At 42.5% G+C, this 24,769-nt stretch overlaps 1 protein-coding gene across 1 annotated transcript in view; it reads left to right on the top strand.

The window, feature by feature from the left end:
- Nucleotides 1-24,769, top strand: part of zc3h3 (zinc finger CCCH-type containing 3) — a 66,949-nt gene that overhangs the window by 32,823 nt on the left and 9,357 nt on the right. The window contains exons 4-9 of the mRNA XM_080473886.1: nt 4,374-4,527; nt 15,480-15,643; nt 19,114-19,189; nt 19,584-19,739; nt 20,358-20,424; nt 24,127-24,258. Of these exons, the coding sequence (XP_080330012.1) occupies nt 4,374-4,527; nt 15,480-15,643; nt 19,114-19,189; nt 19,584-19,739; nt 20,358-20,424; nt 24,127-24,258 (749 nt within the window). The remainder of the gene's footprint in view (nt 1-4,373; nt 4,528-15,479; nt 15,644-19,113; nt 19,190-19,583; nt 19,740-20,357; nt 20,425-24,126; nt 24,259-24,769) is intronic.

The raw sequence follows: 24,769 nt of genomic DNA on the forward strand, positions 1-24,769 counted from the left end.
AGGGTGGGAGGGGTGGCAGCACCTTTGACAAGCTCTATTTGTCATCTGCCAGGACGCCCAAATAGCTCTGACTGCACTTCAGATGGATTGTGGGAGAAAGAGCGACTATAAGCCAGGCAACTAATCCTGCACAAACCCCCACCCATATACTCTCTACACAGCTCATGTGTGGTCCCGTTTTTATTTATCTGTCGTCAGTAGGGCTTTCTGTCACAACCCGACAAACATCTTTTCTCCCACAGAACAAGCGGCAAAGTTTATATTTATGTGAACATGTAGTTAGAATTCAAAAAAGGACGTTTTGTTAGTTTCAACACCTATCAAGGATTCACGAGGTGTATCACAAGTTCAGCCTAAGCCAGTTTGTTTAATTGCCATTTATGTAGACGTGGTTTGCTGAAGCTTGATCTCCGGATATTGAAGAAGGAGCCACCAGTCATCTGACTCTTAGCATTGTTTGTGTAGAGAGTGGAGGTTAAAATGCAACACTGACATGACAACATAAAAAGACGAGGGTAGAAGAGCCAACAATTAGTCTGAAGAGAAGTATTGTGGCAAGTAGAATTTCTGATTGTATTGTTGTAGTGAAGAAATTTCCTGTTGTTCATAGCAGATTTCATAAAAGTGACCATAAAAAAAAACAAGACATCTGAATATTTTCAGGATATGTTTGTTCAGGGTACGTTATTGCACTGGTTTGGCCTTATTTGAGATCAAGCTGGACTGTATGTGGCACCTGAATTAAAATGAACGTCACACTCACTTTATAGCAGAAGTTAACATGAATGGGAACTAATGTCAACGTGTGATCTGTTATCAGTAGCCAACCTTTGCTGTGTTGCAGGAGTAAAATTGAAGCCCATTTTACACAACAGCGTTTCAAGTGAAAATTCATGTTAACGTAAACATGGTGCTCCCATTGCAGTCATGGAAACTTGACTCTGATCGTGCAGAAATCGAGGAATCGGATTTTTGGAAGAGCGTGAAATGACCTTTTCCAGATAAGTTATTGGTGATTGTAAAAGCAAAAAATAAATGAACTGACCAAACAAATATATCGATCTAATTGACTGAGGAGACAGCTCAATAGGTCTTTACTGTAATTTCCAGACTATAAGCCACTACTTTTTTCACAGGCTTTAAACCTTGCGGCTTTAACAATGGCACGGCTACTTTATGGATTTTTACGGGTTAACGAGCTTCATGCCGCCGATACATGGGTGATCCGTTCAAGTGCATCATGTTGCTCCGATCTTTCTTTTTTTCCTCCTTTTTTTCTTTTTAAATTTGGTGGTTGTGGATTATATTCCGATGCGCTCAATAGTCCGGAAGTTATGGTAGTTTCTATGACTCTGAATGGTCTGACTTTGTGGCACAAAATTATAACAGTGTATTGTTGAGCCAGAAAACTGAGGTAAACATTAATCAAGGCTTTGAAGAAAATACTGGAAAAAAAATGGAAATGAAAGAGTTGCCATGAATTTGCGTCATGGCAAGCACAATAAATTTTTTTCTTTCCCCAGTTCCTATTTTTTTTTTCTCACTCACCAACAACTTAATGGCAAAATGTAAATTTGTGCATCAAAAGTCATAATTTTTTTCTCAAAAATCCTATGGCGTTTTCTCATATTTTAGGCCAAATATAAGACTATAGATACACCCTGTGGCATCATGTACACTCGTCTTGGAAACACAACATTACTCATATTGTCTTGCTCGGTAGTCATGGAAACCTGCTGATTTGGACCAGAGCACGAAAACTAAGTGCAACCCCTACTAACTATAAGGCACTAACTTCCATTTTAGTTGGCACTGAATGCGAGTCCTGGTCTGCACCAACAGGTGTGAAAACACCTGAATATATTTCAAACTGGAGGCCGGCTGTGGCTCAGTTGGTAGGCTGGATCATCTTTCAATCCCCTCCGGCCCTGTCTGTGTGGTCATGGTCAGGACACTGAGTCCCAAGTTCCCTCAGTGATATGCAAGCACTTTGCATGGCGATCGTCACCATTAGTGTGTGAGTAATTGTTCAGGACAGCTGTTCACTAGTTCTTTGGTTTCCCAGTCTTGTCACACTTTTATCAGACACGTTCCTGCACAGAAAGTGTTATATCCAACCCATGCCCACGCCTTTCTCGTAGAGTTACACTTGAAAGCCTCACTCGATGTCGGTGTGTGTCCTGAACATGGAGTCGGTGTTTTGGCAGCCCCTTCCAGCTCTCAGTGATTTGTTGAACAGTAAATGTTTGTGTGAGATGAATTCTCCAGCTGATCCAGAGCTGCAGGAGCAATGGGGGAGAGGGAGGGAGGGACGGAGATGGGGGGGCGCGGGATGTGAAGAAGTGGAAATCGAATCATTTTATTGTTTGTCACCACGGCCCTTGTGGTCACGGTTTGTTATGGGACGCTAATTAAAACGGCAACAATCCCGACGATTGGCAATTAAAGCCTTGTGAACGAGGTGATGGGAAATGAGCTCCTCACCGGGAGCATAAACTCATTCGTTATCCCCCTCTCACGCCTCTCCTCCCTCTGTCTTTTCTTCACTCATTAGGAAGACAGAGTGCTGTCACTGACCACCGCAGTGACTGATGGATAGGAGGGGGACGAGAAACTGCAGATAATGACTTTTTTTTTTTTTAAGGGGACTGAAGTAATGTGATAGAGGATGTTGAACAATGTTGCTTTGAATCTTGATTTTCCCCCTGTAGGTTTGTTTTTGTTTTTTTTAATTCATGAAAATGTTTTTCAGCTTGTGGCAATTTATTACAGGGCACTTAAAAAAAAAAAAGAAAATAGAAAATAATTAAATCTCATTTTGAAAGAGAAAAGCTATTACTTTTGGTCAAAAGACTGTTCATACAGCAGCACATTGAAAACGTCGTAAAGACTTAGCTGAAGTGCATATTGTGTGGATTTGTGAGGCTTCACTGATGATCATAGTTTTTCATTCTTAATTATGAGTATTGTGTCTTGCCTACCTATGAAAATACAAACAACCCATCAGATGAGAGAGTCTGACATTCTTGCTAAAGAGCTATGACTTTCTGACCACCTAATATTGCGAAGCCCGGCCGTCCCCTTTTGCAGTCCCATGTGCAGCACACTGTGTATTCATCCGGGTTTCAATTCAAACAGTATTAACTTGTGTACCAGTTGGATCTGCAGTAGCTTGTCGGTTGGATCGAGCCAAAACACTAGTCCTCATTTCTGCAGTAACTCCTGCAGTCTTTACACTTGCGACGTGTGCACCCATGTTGTTGCTCATGATGTTCTATGTAGCAATGTAACTAGGTGGGTAGTTACATAGGTTGAAAGAAAGATTGGTACTTTGAGTGGTAGATTGCATTAGCTGTTCCACAATGTTAGGGTTACATTATTTCATGGTAAACATGTGATGTAAAACAGGTTCATTTTACACCAAGATGTAAAAATAGTATTTTCATATATGAAAAAAACCCCAGAATAATATCTTTAAGATTTAAGCTGAATTATGTTTTTATTCTAATGACACCTGCTTTTTTTTATGTCAGTGAGTGTGGGACTGTTCACCAGTATTTAGATTAATCTGCTCACCTGCCTACATACATACATGCCTACCGATCTGTCCGACTATAGATTTAGATGTAATCTGGATCGGCTTTTTGGAAAACGGTTGAGAACCGCTGGTGTAGAGGATGGCAGACTCATGGGTTTAACAGATCAACGATGAGGGAGTAGTGAGCAGGAGTCTTTCCAAATACACTTTTGAAATGATCAAATTTTATAGGCAAATGAACAGTAATTGCAGCATCATTGGCTTTATCGTTCAGACTTCTGCACTCGTGTAGTGTCTGATCTTGGTAAACTGATGTAAACAAGTACTCTGACAATCCACAATGCAAATTCTCCTCTATGTGCGAGCGTGCCAGCCCAGCTCCGACCATCATAAAACAACATGATGGATACACAGCCACGCAAATAAATAAATAGATAAAAACACTTAGTCCTATCTTTTTTTTTCTTTTTTTTTTTCTATTCTGATCTCCCCACTCTTAAGCTTCTTCCCTGATGGATTTGTAAAATGATATAACAAATGAGACTTAAAGTGAGACAGAAGGAGGGAGGCCGGGCAGGAGGAATGAAGGCGGTGAGGGAAGAGACGGAGGGTTTGATTTATTAGACTCATAAAAATTCATCCTTTGTTATTCCCTCTCATTTTTATATGTGAAGCCTATTAAAGAGCACACCTGCCAGAGTCCTCACACTAACTTGTGTGTCTGTCTGTGTGGGAATGCGCTGGTTTATGCATTTATAATGATGTGTTTCTGCATGTTCTTCGTTTCATATGTGGACCTCCTCACTCATCATCTATTAATCATGTCTGTCTCTAGATCCCGCTTCCACCTCATCACATCCGAGCTCCACCTACCAACGGGTATTCACGTCGCGATACAAGATGGTGACCCGCCCGGGCTCAACCTTCACGTACGCCCACCAATACAACCCAGCTCTCTCATGGCGTGCCAAGAAGATCCAATCTGCCAGGTAATCCACATTAACGATGACAAATCCATGCACTCACACACGTCCTGTAGGGGTAAAGTTAATGTGACTCAATGGCTAATGTTCCTCCGTGCAGAGCAGCGCCCCGTCTTTTATGTCTGAGTCATGTGTGGCATGAGTGGGAAGAGGTCGGAAATTTATGGCACTCATTTTTACACAGTAGATAACCCAGAGAATAAAGCATTTACACCAGTGAGCTCCTCATATTAATTTACACCAGCCGGGAAACCATCACATCAAGGGGTGATACAGAGGGACGGGGAGATGGGAGGGACATTTTCTCAATCTCATTACAGCCTGGATCATCTCTTTTTTTTTTTTTTTTTTAGGTTTGTATTCATCATGGTACTACCTGGCTGGTAGACAGTTGGGAATGTAGATAGGCGGGTACGTAGGTCAGTAAATATGTGGGTATGGGGATAAGTTAATACATAGATCTATAGGTTTGTGGGTAGGTAGATGTATAGTTGGGAACATAGATCGGTAGGGAGGTATGTGACAATCTCGTAAGGTTATTATGTAGTTATAGGTTGGTATGTACTGTATGTAAGTCTATAGATGCACAAGTCGGTTGGTAGATAGGTACGTATATAGGTAGTAGTGTACATAGACATTGGCAGGTACAATATTGCAGATACATTTTATCTGTTCAACAACAATGACCTTAGGCAGTGGTGGCCGTTGATCGTGGACTTGAGAAGTTTGAAATTTTGAATCCCACTGCTAAGGGGCTTTTCTGTCCATTATTGTGGTTTTATTTTTTTCATGCACTTCTATTTGTAGCTCTACGATTGGTAAACACTGCTAATGCTAATTTGGTTATCTGACAGTTTTTGGTTTACGTCTCCCTTTGTTGCAACTATGACAATAATGTCATCAGCATGGTTACTGTCCGTCCCTCACGTTTTTCAAAGTATCTGGGGATTCCTTGCAAAAGGTAGATAATATTGATGTTTATTTTGAGGCTGGTGAGAGTACCGTCATGACTTAATTTAGATAATATTGCATATATTTAGATGTGCTCCACAGTGAAAGGAGCTAGTTGAGCTGATTCATTAGGATGCCCACTGGTCATTTCCAACAGAGTTCTGCAAAGCATACCTCAGTGGCAGGAGCCCCTGGGATAGGTGCAGAACAAACTGGGGACATCATGTCTTTGTATATTTGGTCAGGGGATAGCTTGGGATGTCTCTCGAAGAGCTGCAGAAAGATGTGGGGTACGGTGATCTCTGGTCATATTTGCTCTCCATACTGCTGCCATAACCCTGTTTGAACTAAGGAAAGGAGAGAAGATCAATTAATAGATTGATGAGACATTTAGCTACTCAGTGGTGTAGTCGTTCCTAGTTGAGGTCCAGGTAGGGCTTTGTTACCTGCCTATGAAGAGTTTGTGTGCATGTTTTGTGCATGCATGGCCTTGGTTCAAGTTCTCTGATTCCCTCCGCAGTTCAAATATCTGCATTTGAGTCTGATTGTTGTTCTTTAACCTGCCGCATGCCGATGTTTGTCTGTCTCTCTGCCCTGTGATGGACTCGTGATCTGTCGACGGTGTACTCTGCCTTCTCCAATTATCATCTGGGATCAGCTTCAGCATTGATAAAGCCGTATTGAAGATATGGACATATGAATTGTTGTGTTTTTATCACAATACAGGATTCTCTTCGGGGTCAAATCACTGTGAACAATGTACTTTCTGTACCTGCGTCAATTTAAAAGCCTCGCTTTTCAAGTTACAACTTCTTTTGAAGCTCTTATGCAGTTCAGTAAAAACTGTAATCTTATGACTTATTGGTGGTCAGTTTATTCACATGATCGCTATGTTTGATTCTCTCTGTTTTTTTGTGATATTCAGCCATGTAGATATTTTCTGTGTGAAGAAACCAAAGATTTCAAACCCCAAACCTGACTGGGTAGAAAAAAGCAAGTCCTTATTATTGTAATTTATTAACGGCAAACATTATTTTGACAAATTTCATCTAGGTAGCTACTTTAAATTGTTCAGTTTGATAATGTATATACGTTGTTAAGTCATGTTGTGTATTTGCATGTGCGTTGTGCGGGAGCCGGTGATGAGGGTTCATTTGTGTAATCCAGATTTGGTGAGACAGAGGAGCCCGGCCAGTGGCTGGACTCAGCCTCTGGTGACTTATTACTATTCATTTAGCTGCTGTAGTAAATATTGATTCATCAAGGGATTTTCAATTTGAGCCCCCTGACATCTTGTGAAATATCACCAAGTGTGTGGAAGTGAGGAAAGAGATAGGGAGGGAGTGGGGGACAGGTCGAGTCCCCGGGGAGTGATGCCCCCCCCCCCCTTTCCACACCCCTCCTCATCCTCTTACCTTCCCCTTTCTCATGCTTATCTATCTGTTTAACTCCAAAGACCACTGCCACTTTTATCAATTTGAGGCTGTTGAGTGGAGCATGAGCTCATATTCTCTGCTCTTAACTACTGAGTGCCGCTCTTCATCTTTGGCCTATCAGACCCACTGATCCCTGTCCTCATAAGTTCTCGGCTCTTATCTCTGTGCCTGCTCACAGCTGAACCCTGAGCGTATTTTTAAAAGAAAATACCAGACCTGGACTCGCACTGCAGTCCAGAGGATTCCCGTGCGTACGTGGTTACATAACACAAATCTTAGTGAAGAAAATCACAGATTTTGCATAGAAACCAATAGAATTTGCGAGCTCCAAGCTAAAGTCAGTTTTCCCATGACCCCATGTTTTAATTCCAATTTTGCTGCTTGGCATATGGATGCAACTGCAAGGTGCAAATTATAGTTTTGATATTATTGCTGCCCTCTAATGAACTGATGGATTCGTCTGGGTGGTTGTACACTGCTCTTCACCTAGCCTTGGCTTGGATCAGCTCTATCTGTAAGCACTGAAAGTGGATGGATTTTAAAGAAACCATGAAATGTCAATATATGTTCATAATTCTCTTGATCATTGCCAAATGATTGTTTAAAAAAAAAAAAGTCATGTTTTTTAAGGCAATTCCAGCCATATTATATTTAATTATGGGTGGGATTATACCTACCCTTGACTGGCCTGATTGACTGGGGGCCAGAGGACAGTGGGGTGGGCTTGGCTCCCAGGTGTGTGGCGGACTCCCCTCCCTGTGTCTGTTTGGGTCCTGGCCAGTGGGGCCCTGGAGCTCTGGGTCGTACCCACCCTTGGCTTGTGGCTTGTGGCCAGGTATGTGAGTTCTGCATCACTCTCTTCTCTTGCTCTCCTCCGGCTCCTCCTGGCTGGGTGTAGTCTTATCTGAGTTGGTTGATCCTCTTGGGGTGAGTGCGTGCTTGTCTCTGGGCTGATATTTGTCGATACTTTGAGTCCGGTGGCGTACCGTGTTCATGGGTGGTTTAGATCGAAGCCTACGTACACTTGACATGTCCAGCCCACTTTTTGAAGATTGAATGTGTTCAATTTGAAGAATATTTCAATCCATGAATTGTGATACATGTCTTTTTATTTAAACGGAAAAATGCCATCTAATTGTTTTAAGACTGACTTGAAGAATCACAAGAGAAAAGACAAAGGTCTTAAAATATCCTTCAACACGAACACTAGATGGAACCTTGAATGGTTTGTCATTAAACACCGGATTGTTTCACAGTTTTTGAGAGTCTATTGTTATAGACTCTTGGAAGAAACTGTAAAAAGGCAGAATTGTCCCTTAACAAAATACTTGTCTGGCCAGTTCTTAACAATTTCAATCCATAAACCACAACTCATCAGTGAACATTCTTCCATTGCGGCAAATCAAGTTAAATTATCAAAGTTTGACCTTTATGTACCTCTTTTGTTCACAATTTTATCTCCTAAAGTATGGTATGTTAAACTCTTCCTCTCAGACCTACAGGAAGTGAGGTTCTCCCTACCCAGCATGCCGTGCTTTCACCGAGTTTCAGCCATAACGATTCTAGCGGATGATTTAGTGCAGAGGTGCGGTTTGACGGGGCGGGGAATCGCCTGCAGTATTTCAGACGCCTTCACCAGAAAATAGATATAATCTCAACATTAACTCCATTAATAGTAGCAGGAGTGGAATTAAGAAAGCCATAAAACATGCACATTTGAGGATAAATTAAAGCCCTGCTTCATCTGCCCCCCCCCAACCACGCATTAATTTTCTAGATCCCATTCTTAGCTCTGCTTTTGTGCCGATTTGCGTTGGTGTGTGTGTCTGATTAATAAAATCATCTGCTTTTGTTTTCTGGTGAAAATGTGAAACCCCCAAGATCACCACACATCCTAACTTCAAATAAGTATACTATCTTTGAATGTGTATGCATAAATATCTACACACACACACACAGACACACACACACACACGTTCCAGGCGCTCATCTCCTTTAGTGCTTCAGTATCGATCAGTACAGGATGTAAGAGACTGGGCAATAAAGTGAACCCGCGCGCCCTTTTCTTCACTTCTCTCCTCCTTTCCTCGCATCCATCCCCCTCTTTATGCCACGATTCATTCATTTGCTCATTACTTATCACATCAGTCATTCACCTGCCATCCAGACCAGGGTTGTGCTTTATTATCTTCTACCACCTCTTTCATCATTGTACTCCTCATAAATACACACACAGAGTTTAAGTTTAACTAAATATCTTTTTTTTTTTCTTTCCTTCGGGCTGCAGGTACAGTGGCAAACATCTTTTGTTTTCTCGATATCTAAGTCACAAATGTTTTTCACCTACCACCACCCAACCATCTCTAATATTTCTTATTTTTATGTCCAAAATATCCATTAAGCGTTCTTAGTACCGGTGGAAGGATTAAGTGACTAAGCTGATCACGCCATAAAACTAATTCAAGTCAGGAGTTGGCAAACCTGGAGACCGAACAATAAAGGAGCAAACAAAGTTGGGCCGATGTTTACAGCCACCTCTGAAAAACACCCGTTTTTGATCGTGTCATTCACAAGGAGCTTCTGCTGATGTGACTCGTGCCTCACATGAATGATATCTCTGAAGACAGTTGTGAATTGTTGAGATGCATGAAGATAGGAGTGGTTACAAAACCAGCGGAAATACCTTAGATATATTCACCATTCCAGTTTGACAGATTGTCTTCCAATGGAGGTGATTTAGTAGAAGAGCTCGTCTTCCTCGAAGTGGGCACCCAGCCAAGTTGATACCAAAGGCACAATACAGAACAAAAAAAGGCTCTAGAGTAACGGTTAAAGACTTGAAGGAATCACTGGAACTAGTGAACGTGTCTGTTCGTCATTGTTTGAATTGAGAAGAACATGCAGGCATTACTGGGCCTGTAACCGGCATCCCAACATAAAAACCACATTCTACTGGTGAAGTACGGTAGAGGGAGCATCATGCCAGACAGTTTGCCATCAATGAGTGGGAAAGGAATTTGTAAGTTATTAAAGGCATCCGACAGCGTCATGTCAGGTTGGATAGCTGACAGCTGAAGCTCAAGCGAAACAAGGAGACATAAAGCTGAATTTTGGAGAAAAAATTAGAACAGAGCGGTTTCAAAAACAAAAAGACAATTTTTTGGAGTGTCTCAGTCAGAACCCAGGTTCTAATCTGATGAGATGATTTAAAATAACCCTAAGAGAGCCATTCAGGCCAGACATTCTAAGAAAATGACTGAGCTGAAGAAGGTCTGTCTGTGAGGAGGGAGAGTCTTGGTTGAAGTTATTTCTGCAACAGGACACTCAACTAAAAGGACTGACTTTCACCGGCACTGTGCACGTTGCCGTGGATTTGTTTGATTAAGGCGTTTTGTTCAAATAGCTTGTGTGGTATTTAGGTTAAGCACATCGTGGATGTAGACAGGATCACAATCTCCCACCAATGATTACATAAAGGTAGGAAACTCCGAGGAGTTCACATACTATTTCCTGCCACTTGTGCATTTGATTTGAAAGCCTCATGATGTGTAATGACACCTCTTTGGATTCCTTTAAATGGCAGAAGAGACACAGCAGCCTCCTCTCAGACTCGGAATTAGCCAGATGACTGTTTTTGCTGCGCTCTGTTTCAAGGGTAACTGTTTCCCAATATGAGCTTACTAATGCTTGGGTTGCAGACAAATAGACAAGGGCAGCATTATTCTGAGCAGCCGTGCGACCCTCCAAATTCTTCCCTGCCACTAAAACAAAAGTCGGATCATTCATCAACGGCACCCGTAGTGCTGAGTTGCGCTCTCCTTTATCTGTGCATCACATGGTCAAAGCAGTGCTCATACACACACACACACACACACACTGGTCTCACAGGGATTTCTTTGTGCCCTTACGCCGTCCTCTATTTCTTCTTTTATTCAACTTTTTTTTTTTTTTACTCGTCTTTTTGTGATGAGTTTATATTCTCTAACCATGACCTCCAGACTTTGTTTTTCTAGTACATGGTATCTTCAAAAGGTGGTATTGCACAAAACATGTACTTTAAAGTATTTAGAAACCTGCTGTGTAGTGAAACATTTACTGGCATTACATGTCATTGATTATTTAACTAAATCATAAAGCAAAAAAAGTTTTGATTATAGTGTGAGGGTTGTTTTGTCTGTGGTCTCTTTCAGTTTACGTATTTATTTAAATCAATTTTTTAACAATTTGACTTCTGTATTGGGGACAATTTTGACACTCGAAGCTTGAGCTATAACAATTAACTATTTTTTTTGTCTGTTGTCATTTCAAAACACAACTTGATTGTGTATAGCACTGCATTTCCTTGTAATAGTTGAATTGTGTTCATTCTGTCATTCTAAATACATATGTATAGACTCTTTTTTTTTGTTGACAGGTAAATGCAGGAAATGTTTTTCACCTGGCTGACATGTTTCGGCTGCGTCTGCAGCCTTCCTCAGAGCGTCAGCTGATAAAGACCGACAGGTCATCACACGTCAGCTGACGCTCTGAGGAAGGCTGCAGATGCAGCCGAAACATGTCAGCCAGGTGAAAAATTGTTTCTGCATTTACCTGTCGTTAAAAAAAGGCTCCAAACATATACTACTTTTCCTTTTTATGATGCAAAGAAAAAAATAATTGTATGGTGAAAACTGGAGATTCAATCGTTTAATTTGTGTTGGAGTTGTGTTGAATTGACGTTGTGTGACTTATTTATTTATTTATATTTAACAAGGGAGAAAGAAACTCATTGAGAGCAAAATCTCTTTTACAAGAGTCGAATATTTTAACCTCATGATTTTGCTCTCACACTTATTTTCTAGAAAATCAGCTCTAGAAATGTGCAATCATCGTAATAAAAGCTTTAAAAATCCTAAAAATTGCTTTTTTTTCCCCCCATTATGAAACCACAGTGTTAAATCTAAAAAGACATGCATCGTGGTGCTGAGAGGTTTCCTCACTTCTGTACCCCTCAATAGAAAACTCCTGGAACAACTAGTAGATGGAAATCTGTTCATCAGATCAATTTGGTGACCTCCTGATACCAGACAGTGAAAGTCTGCTGAACCGAGGCAGTGAGGGAGAAAACACACTTTTTTTTAATGTTTGGTTTTCTGTGCTGCGCAGACTGTTTTTCCTCTCCCTTCTTTGTTCTTTCCATTACTGGCAGATTACCTTATTGTGTCCGTAATCTGCTCCTAAAAAGGCTGTTTTCACTAATGATGTGTGGCCTGAGGGTGAAACTCATTCACATAGTTGTCTGTGTACAGTAGTACAAAAGTCTTGCAGTTTAATTTATGCACAGATGAAGCACGCAGCTCATCCGCTACAACAATAAAATGAATCAGCAGGCTGACATTTATGTTCAGTTGATTATCTATGATAATAGATGCTCTGACACAGGTGGTTTTATCTCGGTCATTTCTCATACTACCACAAAGTGTCATAATATGATTGTGTCAATGTTGCACTTTAAACAGAATCCCATTAATAATGAAAAGGAAGTAAATTTATGAGTACAAGTCATGATGGTGTCAATTATGTGTTTGAAAGAAAACAGGCACTCACTGCCATGTGAGCTGAATGATATACTTACTGCCAATTTGTTCTTATTGTTTTAATTTGGAGGCGTGCAAGATAGAAACTTTGAAAGTGTAAGTCGGGTTAGTAGGTCTATATATATCCCTCTCATACTCTTTTCAGTATTGCTTTTTGGAATCATAGTTGTCTTCGCTGGATTGACATTACCTTCATAACGTCCCTCTCACCGGTCTCTTCAGAAGTTTCCCTCTGGACACAATCAATCTACAAGTCAACAATATTAAAAACATGAACAGGAGACTCTTCTTGATACAAGTCGTTTGAGGGGATCTAAAAATAACAAACAAGAAAAATTGCAAAAACACTGGTGCAGCTAGATAATTAGTCTCTGTGGTTCTCGCTGCAGACAACAGAGGAGCGTTGTAGGGCATCCACCTGCATGTTGTTATGCTTTGCTTTTTTGTTAGAAAGCAGAAACCTGATGAAGCCCACAGTCACACAAGACCACCAAGGTGCAACTAAAAGCTGTGAAAGTATCTCGTATAGTTTCACAATCTCAACTTGTATATCAGACGGTTTGTGATTATGCTGGTTTTATCTTAAATGTCAACCTTCACCTTCTTAAGCATCAGGGATGAAAATGTTTGGATGGTAGATGTGAGTTCATACTGATGATGGTCGGTAACTTTGTTCTGTTGAGGATGAAGCTGTAGTAAGCACAAGTGTGTGAGATTAGAAGAAATAGAGGACTGTTGCTTGAGAACCTGGTCTATGACAGAGGAGCGTGGAGGAGGTGGAAGGATACCCTCCCCCATCTCAACTTAAATGCAAATAAAACGGTGAACAAAGAAGATAAAACAGGCAACGATGTTGAAAATGACAATGGAGAAAAAGATTTGTATTTGTATACTTGGTCAGGGACTCACAGTGATGACCTGTTGGCTGTGGGAGATTCTCTAACCTCAAGGCCACTATTTCCTGAGCTAAAACGAGGCAGACAGAGATTTAAGTGACTTTAGGTCGGGTATTTGGTTCAGCTGTGTGGGTCGGAAAAGCAAAACTGAACTATGGGCCGGGGCAAAAGCAGAAAGCAAGAACGACCGGCACACATAAGGCGGTGAAGAACAAGGCAGTGAAGGAGAGGAAAAACAAAAAAAAGACTGACACCAACAAGACAGAGGAAAACAGAGAAGAACAAGATGACAGGCAGAAAATGTTTTGGAAAAAGATAATGATGTAGAAGCAAATGAGAAAAAAAAAAGGTCACGATGAAGAAGACAATCACTATGATGAAGCTATAACTAACATATATGTATATCTATATACCATATATAGCCATAAACTTTTAGCATATGTCATTTAGTGCCAGTTTTAGTCTTAAAACACACAAAAAAATTATTCAACCTGAACTCTCCTCTTGGTGTAAGTGAATTTAAGCAAGTGAGGTGACAGCTCCCCTTCACTCAGATTTAAGACATTCATTTGACAATATTTGTTGGCTTCTGTTCCTACCCTCCCCCACCGAAAATGTCACCCAGGATCCCCCCCCCCCCCCCCCCCCCACACACACACACACACACACACACACACACACACACACACACACACACACCCCGACAGCTCCGTGTCAGGGTTAACTGCCGTCTGTGTTAACTGTTCATGTCATATCCCCATTAACCTCCATTGTAGCTCCCCAGGCCACACGGTCCTTGTTTAAGCCTCCCTGGGTGGCAGTCAGCGCTCCAACATTAGCCTCCATTACAGCTCCCCTGGCTGCAGTTGCCCCGTGTAGGGCAGCCACTGATCTTGTATTGGCGAAACGGAGTGTCTGTGCCGCTTGAGTTATGGCACGCAGTCAGGTAGGCCCGTGCTCGTGGACGCAGCCAGCGCTTGGTGCTCACTCTGTTTCTTCCTCGTTTGCAGCAGCGCAACGTCCATGTCAGTTGTTTAGCGCGCGGCGTGCGTCCGGGGGTAACCCTCTCTCTTCTCTGTAATGGGAGGCATGAACTCTCGCTCTAAACCCATTTCCAGCCCATCTGAAATACGGCAGCAAATTACCTCCAGCGGCGCCCTGCACACCAGCCCCAATCCGCCCCAAATAGAAGTGACAGGACAGCGCAATTTATCGCCATAACCCCTGCGCCACACACACACACACACACACACACACACACACACACACACACACACACACACACACACACACACACACACACACACACACACACACACACACACACACACACACACACGCTCCCTCTCTCACCAACTGAGTGAACATGTGTGTGGAGGCCGGCTATTGTGTGTACTGTACATACTGTATTGTATACTGTTTTGTGTGTGTGTGTGTGTGTGTGTGTGTGTGTGTGTGTGTGTGTGTGTGTGTGTGTGTGTGTGTGTGTGTGTGTGTGTGTGTGTGTGTGTGTGTGTGTGTGTGTGTGTGTGTGTGTGTGTGTGTGTGTGTGTGTGTGTGTGTGTGTGTGTGTGTGTGTGTGTGTGTGTGTGTGTGTGTGTGTGTGTGTGTGTGTGTGTGTGTGTGTGTGTGGTCTCCACACTCTAGTGTAGGGGCCAACCCGGCTGCTCTGGCCCCCTGCCCTGCCTATTATCTCATTGATTTCCTCCTCTCCTCTTTTCAATTCTCTCCATTTCCACACTGCCGTCCTTTCCATTAGAGGAGCAATTTAACAGAGTGCTGTGACACGAGAGGAGAGATCGAGAGAAAGCACGAGAGAGAGAAGAAGAGAGACAGAAAGAGAGAGAGTGGTGGTGGGGGGGGGGGGGGGGGGGGCGTTACGAGAAGGAAGCAGAAAGTGAGAAGAGGACATATAGTGGAGGAGCTGGAGGCACAATGGGTCAAAAGAGGGTGAAGCTTATGGGGGGGATTACAGATAAAACTGTAGGGGAAACACAGCATGAATTAGAATTTTACATTTGTAAATGACATCATCCCAAGTTATAACAAAAAGCTGAATTATGAAATGTTTTGAATTGTTTTCTTAATTCTGTCTGCAGGACTTTCCTTCAGAGGCGTCGCAGAGCTCCCTACAACATGCACCTGTCATCCACCCAGCGCTGGAGAGGGACACAGATGTGCTGGATCGGCGACTCCCTCTACAGTGTCTCAGCCAATAGGCTGTCTCGCACAGCACCGGCCAGCCTGTCAATCAACCGAACAGGTACAAGTGTTGTGTGAGCATGTGTAACTGCGTGTGCTGTCATCAGAACAGAAAGCTAGGACGGCAGGCGCACTGAGTAATCTGGCAAGAGGAGGTGCAAGGCTGGTGCAATAACACAACTCTCATACTTACCATCGCTAATATACCCTCGCTTTCATAGGTCAGTTTACAACAACACAGAGTTTCTTGGAACAAAGCAATCAATATGTTAACAAACCTCCGGGCGAGGACACACTTCCTAGACTTGCAGGATTTCGTGGATGAGTGTTATGACCCCGGCTTCATTGTCCGAGAGGAGCCGACGGATGCTCCCTATCGGCCGCTGCATCACCAACCAAGCACTTTGAGGACATTCTGAACTCCATTAATAATAAACTGTACAGCTGTGAGGCACGGCTGGCCTTGGTGGAGGTACTCCACCGTGAGTTTCAGGCGTTACGGTACTCGCTGGAGTTTAACCAGCAGCAGGTTTCTTTATGCTCACAGTAGAGAATGAGACGCTGCGGGACTTGACGAAGGTCCCGAACCAGAGGGTGAGTCGACTGTCGGAGGAAAATAAGAGGATGAAGGAGTCACTGCTTGATCTCCAGAGCGGGAGCATGCAGGTCAAACTGGTCCTCACAGGACTTAAGGAATAGGTGGAAGAAGACCTCTGTGAGGAAGATTCTGCAGGTACACCTCAAGCTGCCTGCAGACATTGTGAAGGGTACCACTTCCCCACTGGGTGAGGTGCCTCTCAGAGAGATCCTGGACTGGTGAAGAGCCACGCGGTGAGCAGAGAGGAGCGGACTTCAGCATTAACAATCTGTTTCTCGAGGAGATCCTGGAGTGCCGCTGAAGTCAAGTGATGATAGTCTTTGCGATACTTGTCGCACTTTTCATCCCACAGAGAGAGTACGCCTTTTTCTCAACACTACACCAATTCACCTATTCACTCTCAAATAACTATTGAGCTAATTTGGTGAGTAACTCAATGATTAAGGACACTTCAGACTCTCAGGTTCACCAGTGACCATGCCCCTGTCACTAATGAAGTCACTTTCCCTACACAACAAAGCAGATTCAACGTATCATTGCTCAAGAATCCAGAGTTTATCACATTCTTTAAAAGTCAGTGGACATTATTCTCCAAAACAAATGACCTGTCTGCCGTCTCTCATGGTGTTCTCTGGCTAAAGTCCTCAAGAAAGGCAAAATAATTTCTTATTTAACATTTAAAACAAAAAAGAATAATCGAAAAGAATTACAAGCTAAAGTCAAAGCCTTGGAGGCAGTTCAAGCTGCTTCACAGGATGAGTACTTGTTGATTGAGTAAAGAAAATTAAAAAATGCCATTTGAACTGTAGAGATTATATTTGGAATTTATGTTCATATCTCCTATAACAAAATAAACTTTAATTAAAACTCTGAATGGTAAAATAGCTCATGACTCTTAAGAAATAAGCAACGCATTAAGAGACTTCTATAGCAAACTGTACCCCTCACAGATAAACCCGTCATAATGTAATACAGAAACCTTTCTGAGTCCAGTGGACCTGAAGTTAAAAGAAAAGATTGCGGCCCTAGAAACTCCCATCTCAATTTGTAGAACCGTTTGAAGCTGTCCATCAATATGCCCGATGGTAAAGCCCCAGGACCCAATACATACTCTGCCAAGTTCTGCAAAGAATTCTGGCTTTGAAGCTCACCAATTTTTTTTTTTACGACGACCGAAAGGATTAAGGGGTCTTCTAATTACCCTCCTACATGAATTCCATGAATATCAGCTTCCTTTTGAAACATGACCCAACTCTCCCATCAAATTATCGCCCATTATCACTAATCAACTCAGATCTCAAATAATCAGCCCAAACCAACAGATAAGAAGAAATAACACCCCTTAACAAATTAAAGGCTGACCCTCCAATAATAATGCATGTAGATTAATTAACCTGATAGACCCATAGCACATTAACAACACACTGAAGTTTTCATAAAATTGTGGGCACTGGAAACATTCATCTACACAATAAGTCATCCGATGTGTGGCACTGTTTAACAGGAAGTGACTAAGCAGGAATTTCAAACTATCACGATATGATTTTTTACTCCTTTTTGCAAATATAACAAGATTTAGGAACAACGAGCTTTAAAAAAAAACAAATAAACTGTTGAGGTTTGATATCCAGCCTCTCAGCACAGAGTGGGAACACCCATGTTTGTTGCTGCAGCTCTGTCCACATGCTCTCTAATAGACTGGCTCGATTTGCCATCTGAAATAATAAAGTTGTCATCTGTCAGAGCAGCGGAGGGGAGGGCCCCGAGATTAAAGCCCGGATCTGCCTCTACACCTTCACACTTCTCTGCGTCTATTCTTTTTTCCTCTTATTGGGCACATTGTGGTGCAACTGAACCCGCAGGTGAAATTGAAGATTCCGTTTCCACTCGTGACCTGCATCCCAACATGCCCCTGCGTCCTCGACCAGCACGCCTCAGGTGTCTCCTCAAAACGGGATCTACCGTTTCACGTCTTTCCCCTGCTGCGTTAGTCGCTGGAAGCGAGCCACTGGACTCTGTAATCCCGCTCTGCTGAAGTCACACTGGGAGTGCACACTTGATGCGAGCCTTCCGCAGCCAAAAGAAAGCTCCAAAATTAGAGGGCCAAATAAGATGAACTGCACACACACACACACACACACACACACACACACACACACACACACACACACACACACACACACACACACACACACACAACCCTCCAGAGTTTTGCTGAGTGCACTGGGTGCGTCGTGTTTATGATGTTCTCACACAGAGCGACGCGTCACGTTTGGCTTTGGCACCAATGCGTCAAACCAGCACAGTATAAATAACCAGTTGCGTATCAGGCTGTTATTGCATCTGCCTGCACAAACACACTATGCAGTAGCTTTAGTAATATCTAAGCTTAAAGTGTAGAGTTACCTAGCATTTATTTAAAACTTTTATTTTAGACTAGAGTTCTCTCTTGAAATAACTCCATTTTATTTTATACCTGAAAAACTGGCCAAAACTGTGCATTGAATCTGGTATAGTTATAAAGTTTGTCTGAACCTGTCACCCTGTTAAGTGTATCTAAGGGAGGCGAGTGTAAATTTCCCTTCGGATGTGTCATGAGCAGAATGCCTCTTGAGATCATGGAAACAAGTTTGTCCTGGTTTTGATTGATTTTTGTGTCAACATCTCTGTACTGGTACATTATGGATGAGTGTTGGACACACTTGCTGCTGTAGCCTTCTATGTTGTATTTGTGATCTATGAGCTTTGTCTATTGGATGTACATATGATGTTGCTGGACCTAAGAAGAATATTTGTCACCGTTGTGCAACTAATTGGGATCCTAAGATAATAAGGTCAATTCAAACAAATTCATTGAATTTGTCGGGATTCAGAAAAAATGTTGATTTCGTCTTAATTTTAATTGCTTATTTGTCTCTTTCTTCCATGTTTAGGACGCTCTCCCAGCTTCCAGCACTTCCATCGAAACCTCACCTTGCCCCGGGCCTCCAGCACTCGTAACTTAGCCAGGTAACATGTTTTTCTAGTTGATTTCCTATCCTATACATGAGACTACATCTGCAAATTTGACCAAAGGGAGGAATTTTAATTAAAAGAAGTTATATATGGGCCGTCTTGCTGGCTCTCCTCGTGCAGTGCCACCATCATGAAATCAACTCCAGCCAAGACTGTAACATCTAATCCACCGCTCTCTCCTTTCCATATTAATTGCCTTTCATCACTGTCAACTCAGAGGTGTACAGCCAAAAGAATCTGTTAAAATTAAAATGTGCATTACAGTACTGATAAGCCTTCGCAGGGAGGAGACACGAGGCCTGAAATGTTAAATTTAGCTTTCTTCAGTCACTACAAGCTGCTAATGGATGATCATGGATACCTGTGGTTTGTCTGTTCCCCGAACCAGCCGTGCAGTCCAGCGTAGCCTCGCCATCATCCGACACGCCCGTCAGAAGAAGCAGCAGAGGCAGTACTGCATGTACTACAACCGTTTTGGCAAATGTAACCGCGGCACCAGCTGCCCCTACATACACGACCCGGACAAGGTGGCCGTCTGCACAAGGTAACTTAACCATCGCTCGACCATCAGTTTAGATGGACTGTTGGATGGATACAAATGGGAAAAATAAACAGACAGGTTTGAAGCAGTTCAATGAACAGATCAATAAATAGATAGATGGATATATGTGAGATAAATGGAAGGATACATGTGGGATGATTAGAAGGATAGATGTATAAATAGATGGATACATAGATGGATAGACTGGTCCATGGGATAGGCAGATGATGGATTCCTGTGGGATTGATGGATGGATGATGCCGGTGGGATGAACAGATCGGTACTTGTTGTGAAACAGATGTGGGGTAAATGGATAGTAGGTGAGCACGGTTTCTTTTTGTGACTAAAAGGTGGCCATAGTAGTCTCATGTTTATCTCATTCTGGTGAAACTTTAAAAAGCACATTGCACTTTTCATTGAATTGATTAGATTCTGGTGAAGTTTAAGTCAGCTGTTAAAACTCAATGTATCTAGTCATTACACATAACTTCTTAAAATGCAAACTCATTCTTCGTGCACTAACTTCCTCACCGAGTTGGGCATTTGGATACTTATATGACTGATTATATGGTTGTGGGTTTGTTTGTTTTTCCTCTTTTTTTTCTTTTTTTTTACATGCAGGTTCCTGAGAGGGACGTGTCAGCAGGCAGACACCTGCCCATTCTCACATAAGGTGGCCAAGGAGAAGGTAACAGAAGTTGTCACTTGTGGCCTACATGTAGGGCAACACAGTGCTTTATGGGTTTTCATTGCAAAGGCCAAGGGGGTAGAGTGTGTAACTATAACATGTCACACACTGTTGGGTACAGGCATCGTGGATCAGATTAACTCACTTGGCACAGCTCCTGTTTCCATGGCACAGGAAGGAGTGGGAAAGACATGACCTAAGGTTTGGTTGGGGAGGCCGGCGGGGAGGTTAGGTTGGTGGCTTATGGGTAAACAAGCTATGTATATAACGATATACTTTTTCAAGATTGAATCTTAAAACCTAACTCATCACTTTACTCTGCTGCACACACACGCACGCAGCACTGAGAAGATGGTTCATTGACCCTTCGAGAGACCTTTTGATTACCTTAAATACAAAAGTCGCGTATTTTAACGTTTAGCCAAAACCACAATTCTACATCATGCAATGAAATTCTTGTATCATTCGTCTCTCATCGATTAGATGAAAGCTAAACATACCCCTATATACATAAACATATACACATACATATCTGTATATATGCATGCATACACATGCACACGGCAGTGTGGTGGCGTTATTGTGGTTCAGGCTCCCACAATCATTCCTCTTTCAGACCATTTTCCAAAATGCTTTATCCTGTGCAGGGTCACATGGTGCTGGAACCAAACCCAGCTCACTGTGAGCGAGCGCAGGATGCACCCTGGACAGGTCGCCAGTCCATCACAAGCATCGCAAATTAGGAAATAATAATAATTGATATTCATCATATGCGTTAATGTGTTTTTTATATTGATGCACTGCAGAGAGTGAACCTAGACAGGATAATCAACAGTGGCTTACGCCGAGCAAGAGGGAGCTTCTGGTATAATTTTGGGGCTTTTAAATAATTTAGATTTCTTTTTTCTTATTTTAGTAAAAACACCAAAAAATCGTAATGAAGCAGACAGACCTTGTAAAAAAATGTAATAAAATAATTGTATAAGTGTATCTTGTTGAAATAAATCCATGTGATTGTAACACACCTTGTTACAAATGAATTGACCAGCTTGGTGAAAATATAATTGGCCTTGTGTTCGTTTAAACTTTAAGCCCCTGGACTAATAGACATTGCGAATTGACTTCACACAGGATATTCAAAAATGTCTTCAAGCATTCACAGGAATTTGCAAGTACAGTATGTTGTTTTCATGATATATCTAACCTTTCTGAATTTACTTTAGTTCAGTTTGGAAACTAGTCTTGTCTGTCAGTCTGATTTTCATCCAGGTTGATGAGATTGCTGAGCTATTGGTCCGATCTAAAGCTGTATCTGACCGCCTGTACTGTTCAACGTCTTCTTTCTTGTGTCCTTGGCCACACAGATCTTGACGATGGCTATATCTGAAATACAGAATGGATGGGTCTCTTTCCACTGCATGAAACCAAAGACAAGTGCTAAAAAAAAAGATTTGAGCCACTCTTTGCTGGAGACTGTGCCATTATGGTCCACACAGAATATCATTGACAAGTTTGCTGAGGAATCCTGTCTCCTTGAGCTTTAACATCAGCTTGAGCAAGACGGACGATCAATTCCATACTTGTCCTCTCTCTGCATGGCACCAGCCATCCATTGCTATTGATGGAGCAGAGCTTCAGACTGTGGGTGAATGTAAATATCTGTGCAGCATCATCTCCCATAACGGCTTCCTTGACATAGACATCAATGCCAAGATTTCCAAACGCAGCCGGTGCTCGAGCAGCCTGCAAGATTGTATACCGATTCTTCACAACACCCATCCGTCCACCAAGATCAAGGTGTACACAACAATTTGTGCTCGCAATCCTCATTTCTGGTTGTGAGACATGTACCTTACACATATCACACATTTGGCTGCTCGAGTACTTTGAAATGTGTGTCGCTTATGTTAAATCCACGCTGTACATGTACAACATTTTGTGATAAAATTGGCCAAAAATCAGTGCAAATATTATGAAACTTTTGTGTAATATATTCAAAAGTACCAATTCAATTATGTTCAAATTAGAAATTTACCTTAATTGGGTGTTTTCTCATACTTTTGTGTTTACATTTAGTTTGGAGTTGTTGTTCCTCCGAATTCAGTTTTGTAGATTTCACTGAGCTTAAACTGTCCGCTCTCGTTAATTTCTTTATATGCTTTGGTTAATTGCCTCCACCCGTTTTCATCTAAGTCAAACATTTAAAAGAAGGTGGGGTTTTTGTGGAGACAAACAAGCGTGCAACAGGTGCCCTGCTGCCACCCCACCAGCACGCACGCACGCACGCACGCACGCACGCACGCACGCACGCACACACACACACACACACACACACACACACACACACACACACAATGCGCTGCACCTGTGTTGGTTGTCACCCTGCTGCCTGAAAGTGCTGAGAGCCCAGCTGTCTGTTAGTAATGCCACCTCTCCAACAGCACCCCCCCACGTACCCCCAAACCTCCAGCCCCTCCCTCCACAGGATGCACTCTCTTATTTCATTGACAACCCTGAAGCAGGACTGTATGGGAGGGGGTTCAGGGTTATGCACCTCTCCGAATTTGATCCCAGCACTAGTGTGGATAGACGAGCCTGAATCCTGAATCCTGCTGCCCCCCACCCCCCTCACTACCGCAAATACTTCGAAATCAGATATGCTCAAGCCAACTCCCCTGGCATCCCCCTACCCCCCCCGCCACCCTCTTAGGCTCCTGCACCACACACACACTCCTCACAGGTCCAGCCTGCACACACATCCAGAGCACATAAACACATCATGCGAGCTGGACGAGCTGCAGCCTGGATAAATATTTCTGTAGCAGTTAATTAGGTAGAACTGATCCCAGCTCAACAAGGTGCAGTCCCTCTCACTCTCCGCCTTCCCACCCTCCCATCTCTATCGACCCCCCCCCCCCCCCCCCCCAATGTATATTTAGAGCAGCCTTCAACCAGGCTTGTCCCCCTGCACACCAAACAGCAGGTCCTGTCTCTCGCCACACAGACACACGCATGCACACAAATGCTGTCAAGATGCACATTCACTCTCACTCCACTGCTGTCAACTGCAATTAAGGTCATTTAGCTGCTCAGTGTGACAGATTGCTTGGCGCTCCGGACACATCTGAAGCGTACGGGACGGCGGCGTGGTTTTAGAACCGCATGTCTGTTTACTAACTCATGTGAACCCATGTAATTTCATGCTTTCAACGCCACCCCGGCTCTTTCTTGTTCTCTCTATTGTTGCTGCCATTGTTTACATTCAGTAAAGTTTTCGAGTGATGCATTGACATCCACTCCCAATATCCACACCAGGATTGTGTTTGTATGATTTTTGGAAATATTACAAAGTGTTTGTCAATCATTTCTTCATTTAATGCTCTTTAGGGACTTTTGGGTAAATATTGGTTTAGAGCGCATCATGTAACTTAGAAAGAGCACATATAAGGTTTATAGTTGATTACAAGAGTACAAATTAACGTTCAGTTGCATGTCCAGTCAGTACAGTACATCATCAGAATGAAACGTCCAGATAAACAAACAAACTAATCTTGAAAACTGTGTTACTATCCAAATATAACTATATAATGGAAGTCACATTAATTAAAAAGTGGCACTGTTCAGTGTTGATGAAATGTGGATATGTGATTGTCCTGTGTGCGTACTCTTTTCATTATGAGCATGACTTGTGTCTTTTTCCAGATGCCCGTCTGTTCCTACTTCCTGAAAGGCATCTGCAACAACAGTGACTGCCCTTACAGTCATGTGTACGTGTCCCGCAAAGCTGAAGTGTGTGAGGACTTTGTTAAAGGCTACTGCCCCGAGGGAGAGAAGGTAAAAACACACACACAAACACATGAAATATTTTCTCCTTAGAAAGCAATAGGTGGTCTTAATTGGCACCTAATACACAAAAATACAAAGGATCACAAGAGTGTCTTTTCCTGTTGCATAATAATCAGCAGTAGCAATAAAATGTATTGCAGATTCTGCTTGATAACTGCTTTGGGATAATACACTGTACTGCCAAAAGTATTTGCTCAGCTCCATAAAAAAATTAATTTAGGTTTTTGAATCACTTCCATAGCCACAGGTGTATAAAATCAAGCACCTGAGCATGCAGACTATTTCTATCTGGGATTTCACTCAAGTTCATATGCGGCTGAAGGCAGGCAAGTGAATGATCTTAGCAATAGAGTTGCTGGTTTGTATACTACTGCTCACATTAGGACCTCAGAGGTGTCGCATGTCCTTTGTTTCAGAGCCTTTCAAAATGGGGAGTGATAACAATAGGGGAATGTTAACTGGGCCAACGGTGGGATTCAGTTTTGCATAAATAGTCTTT

Source organism: Lipophrys pholis (genome assembly GCF_963383615.2).
Source record: "Lipophrys pholis genome assembly, chromosome: 10".
Classification (NCBI taxonomy): Eukaryota; Metazoa; Chordata; class Actinopteri; order Blenniiformes; family Blenniidae; genus Lipophrys; species Lipophrys pholis.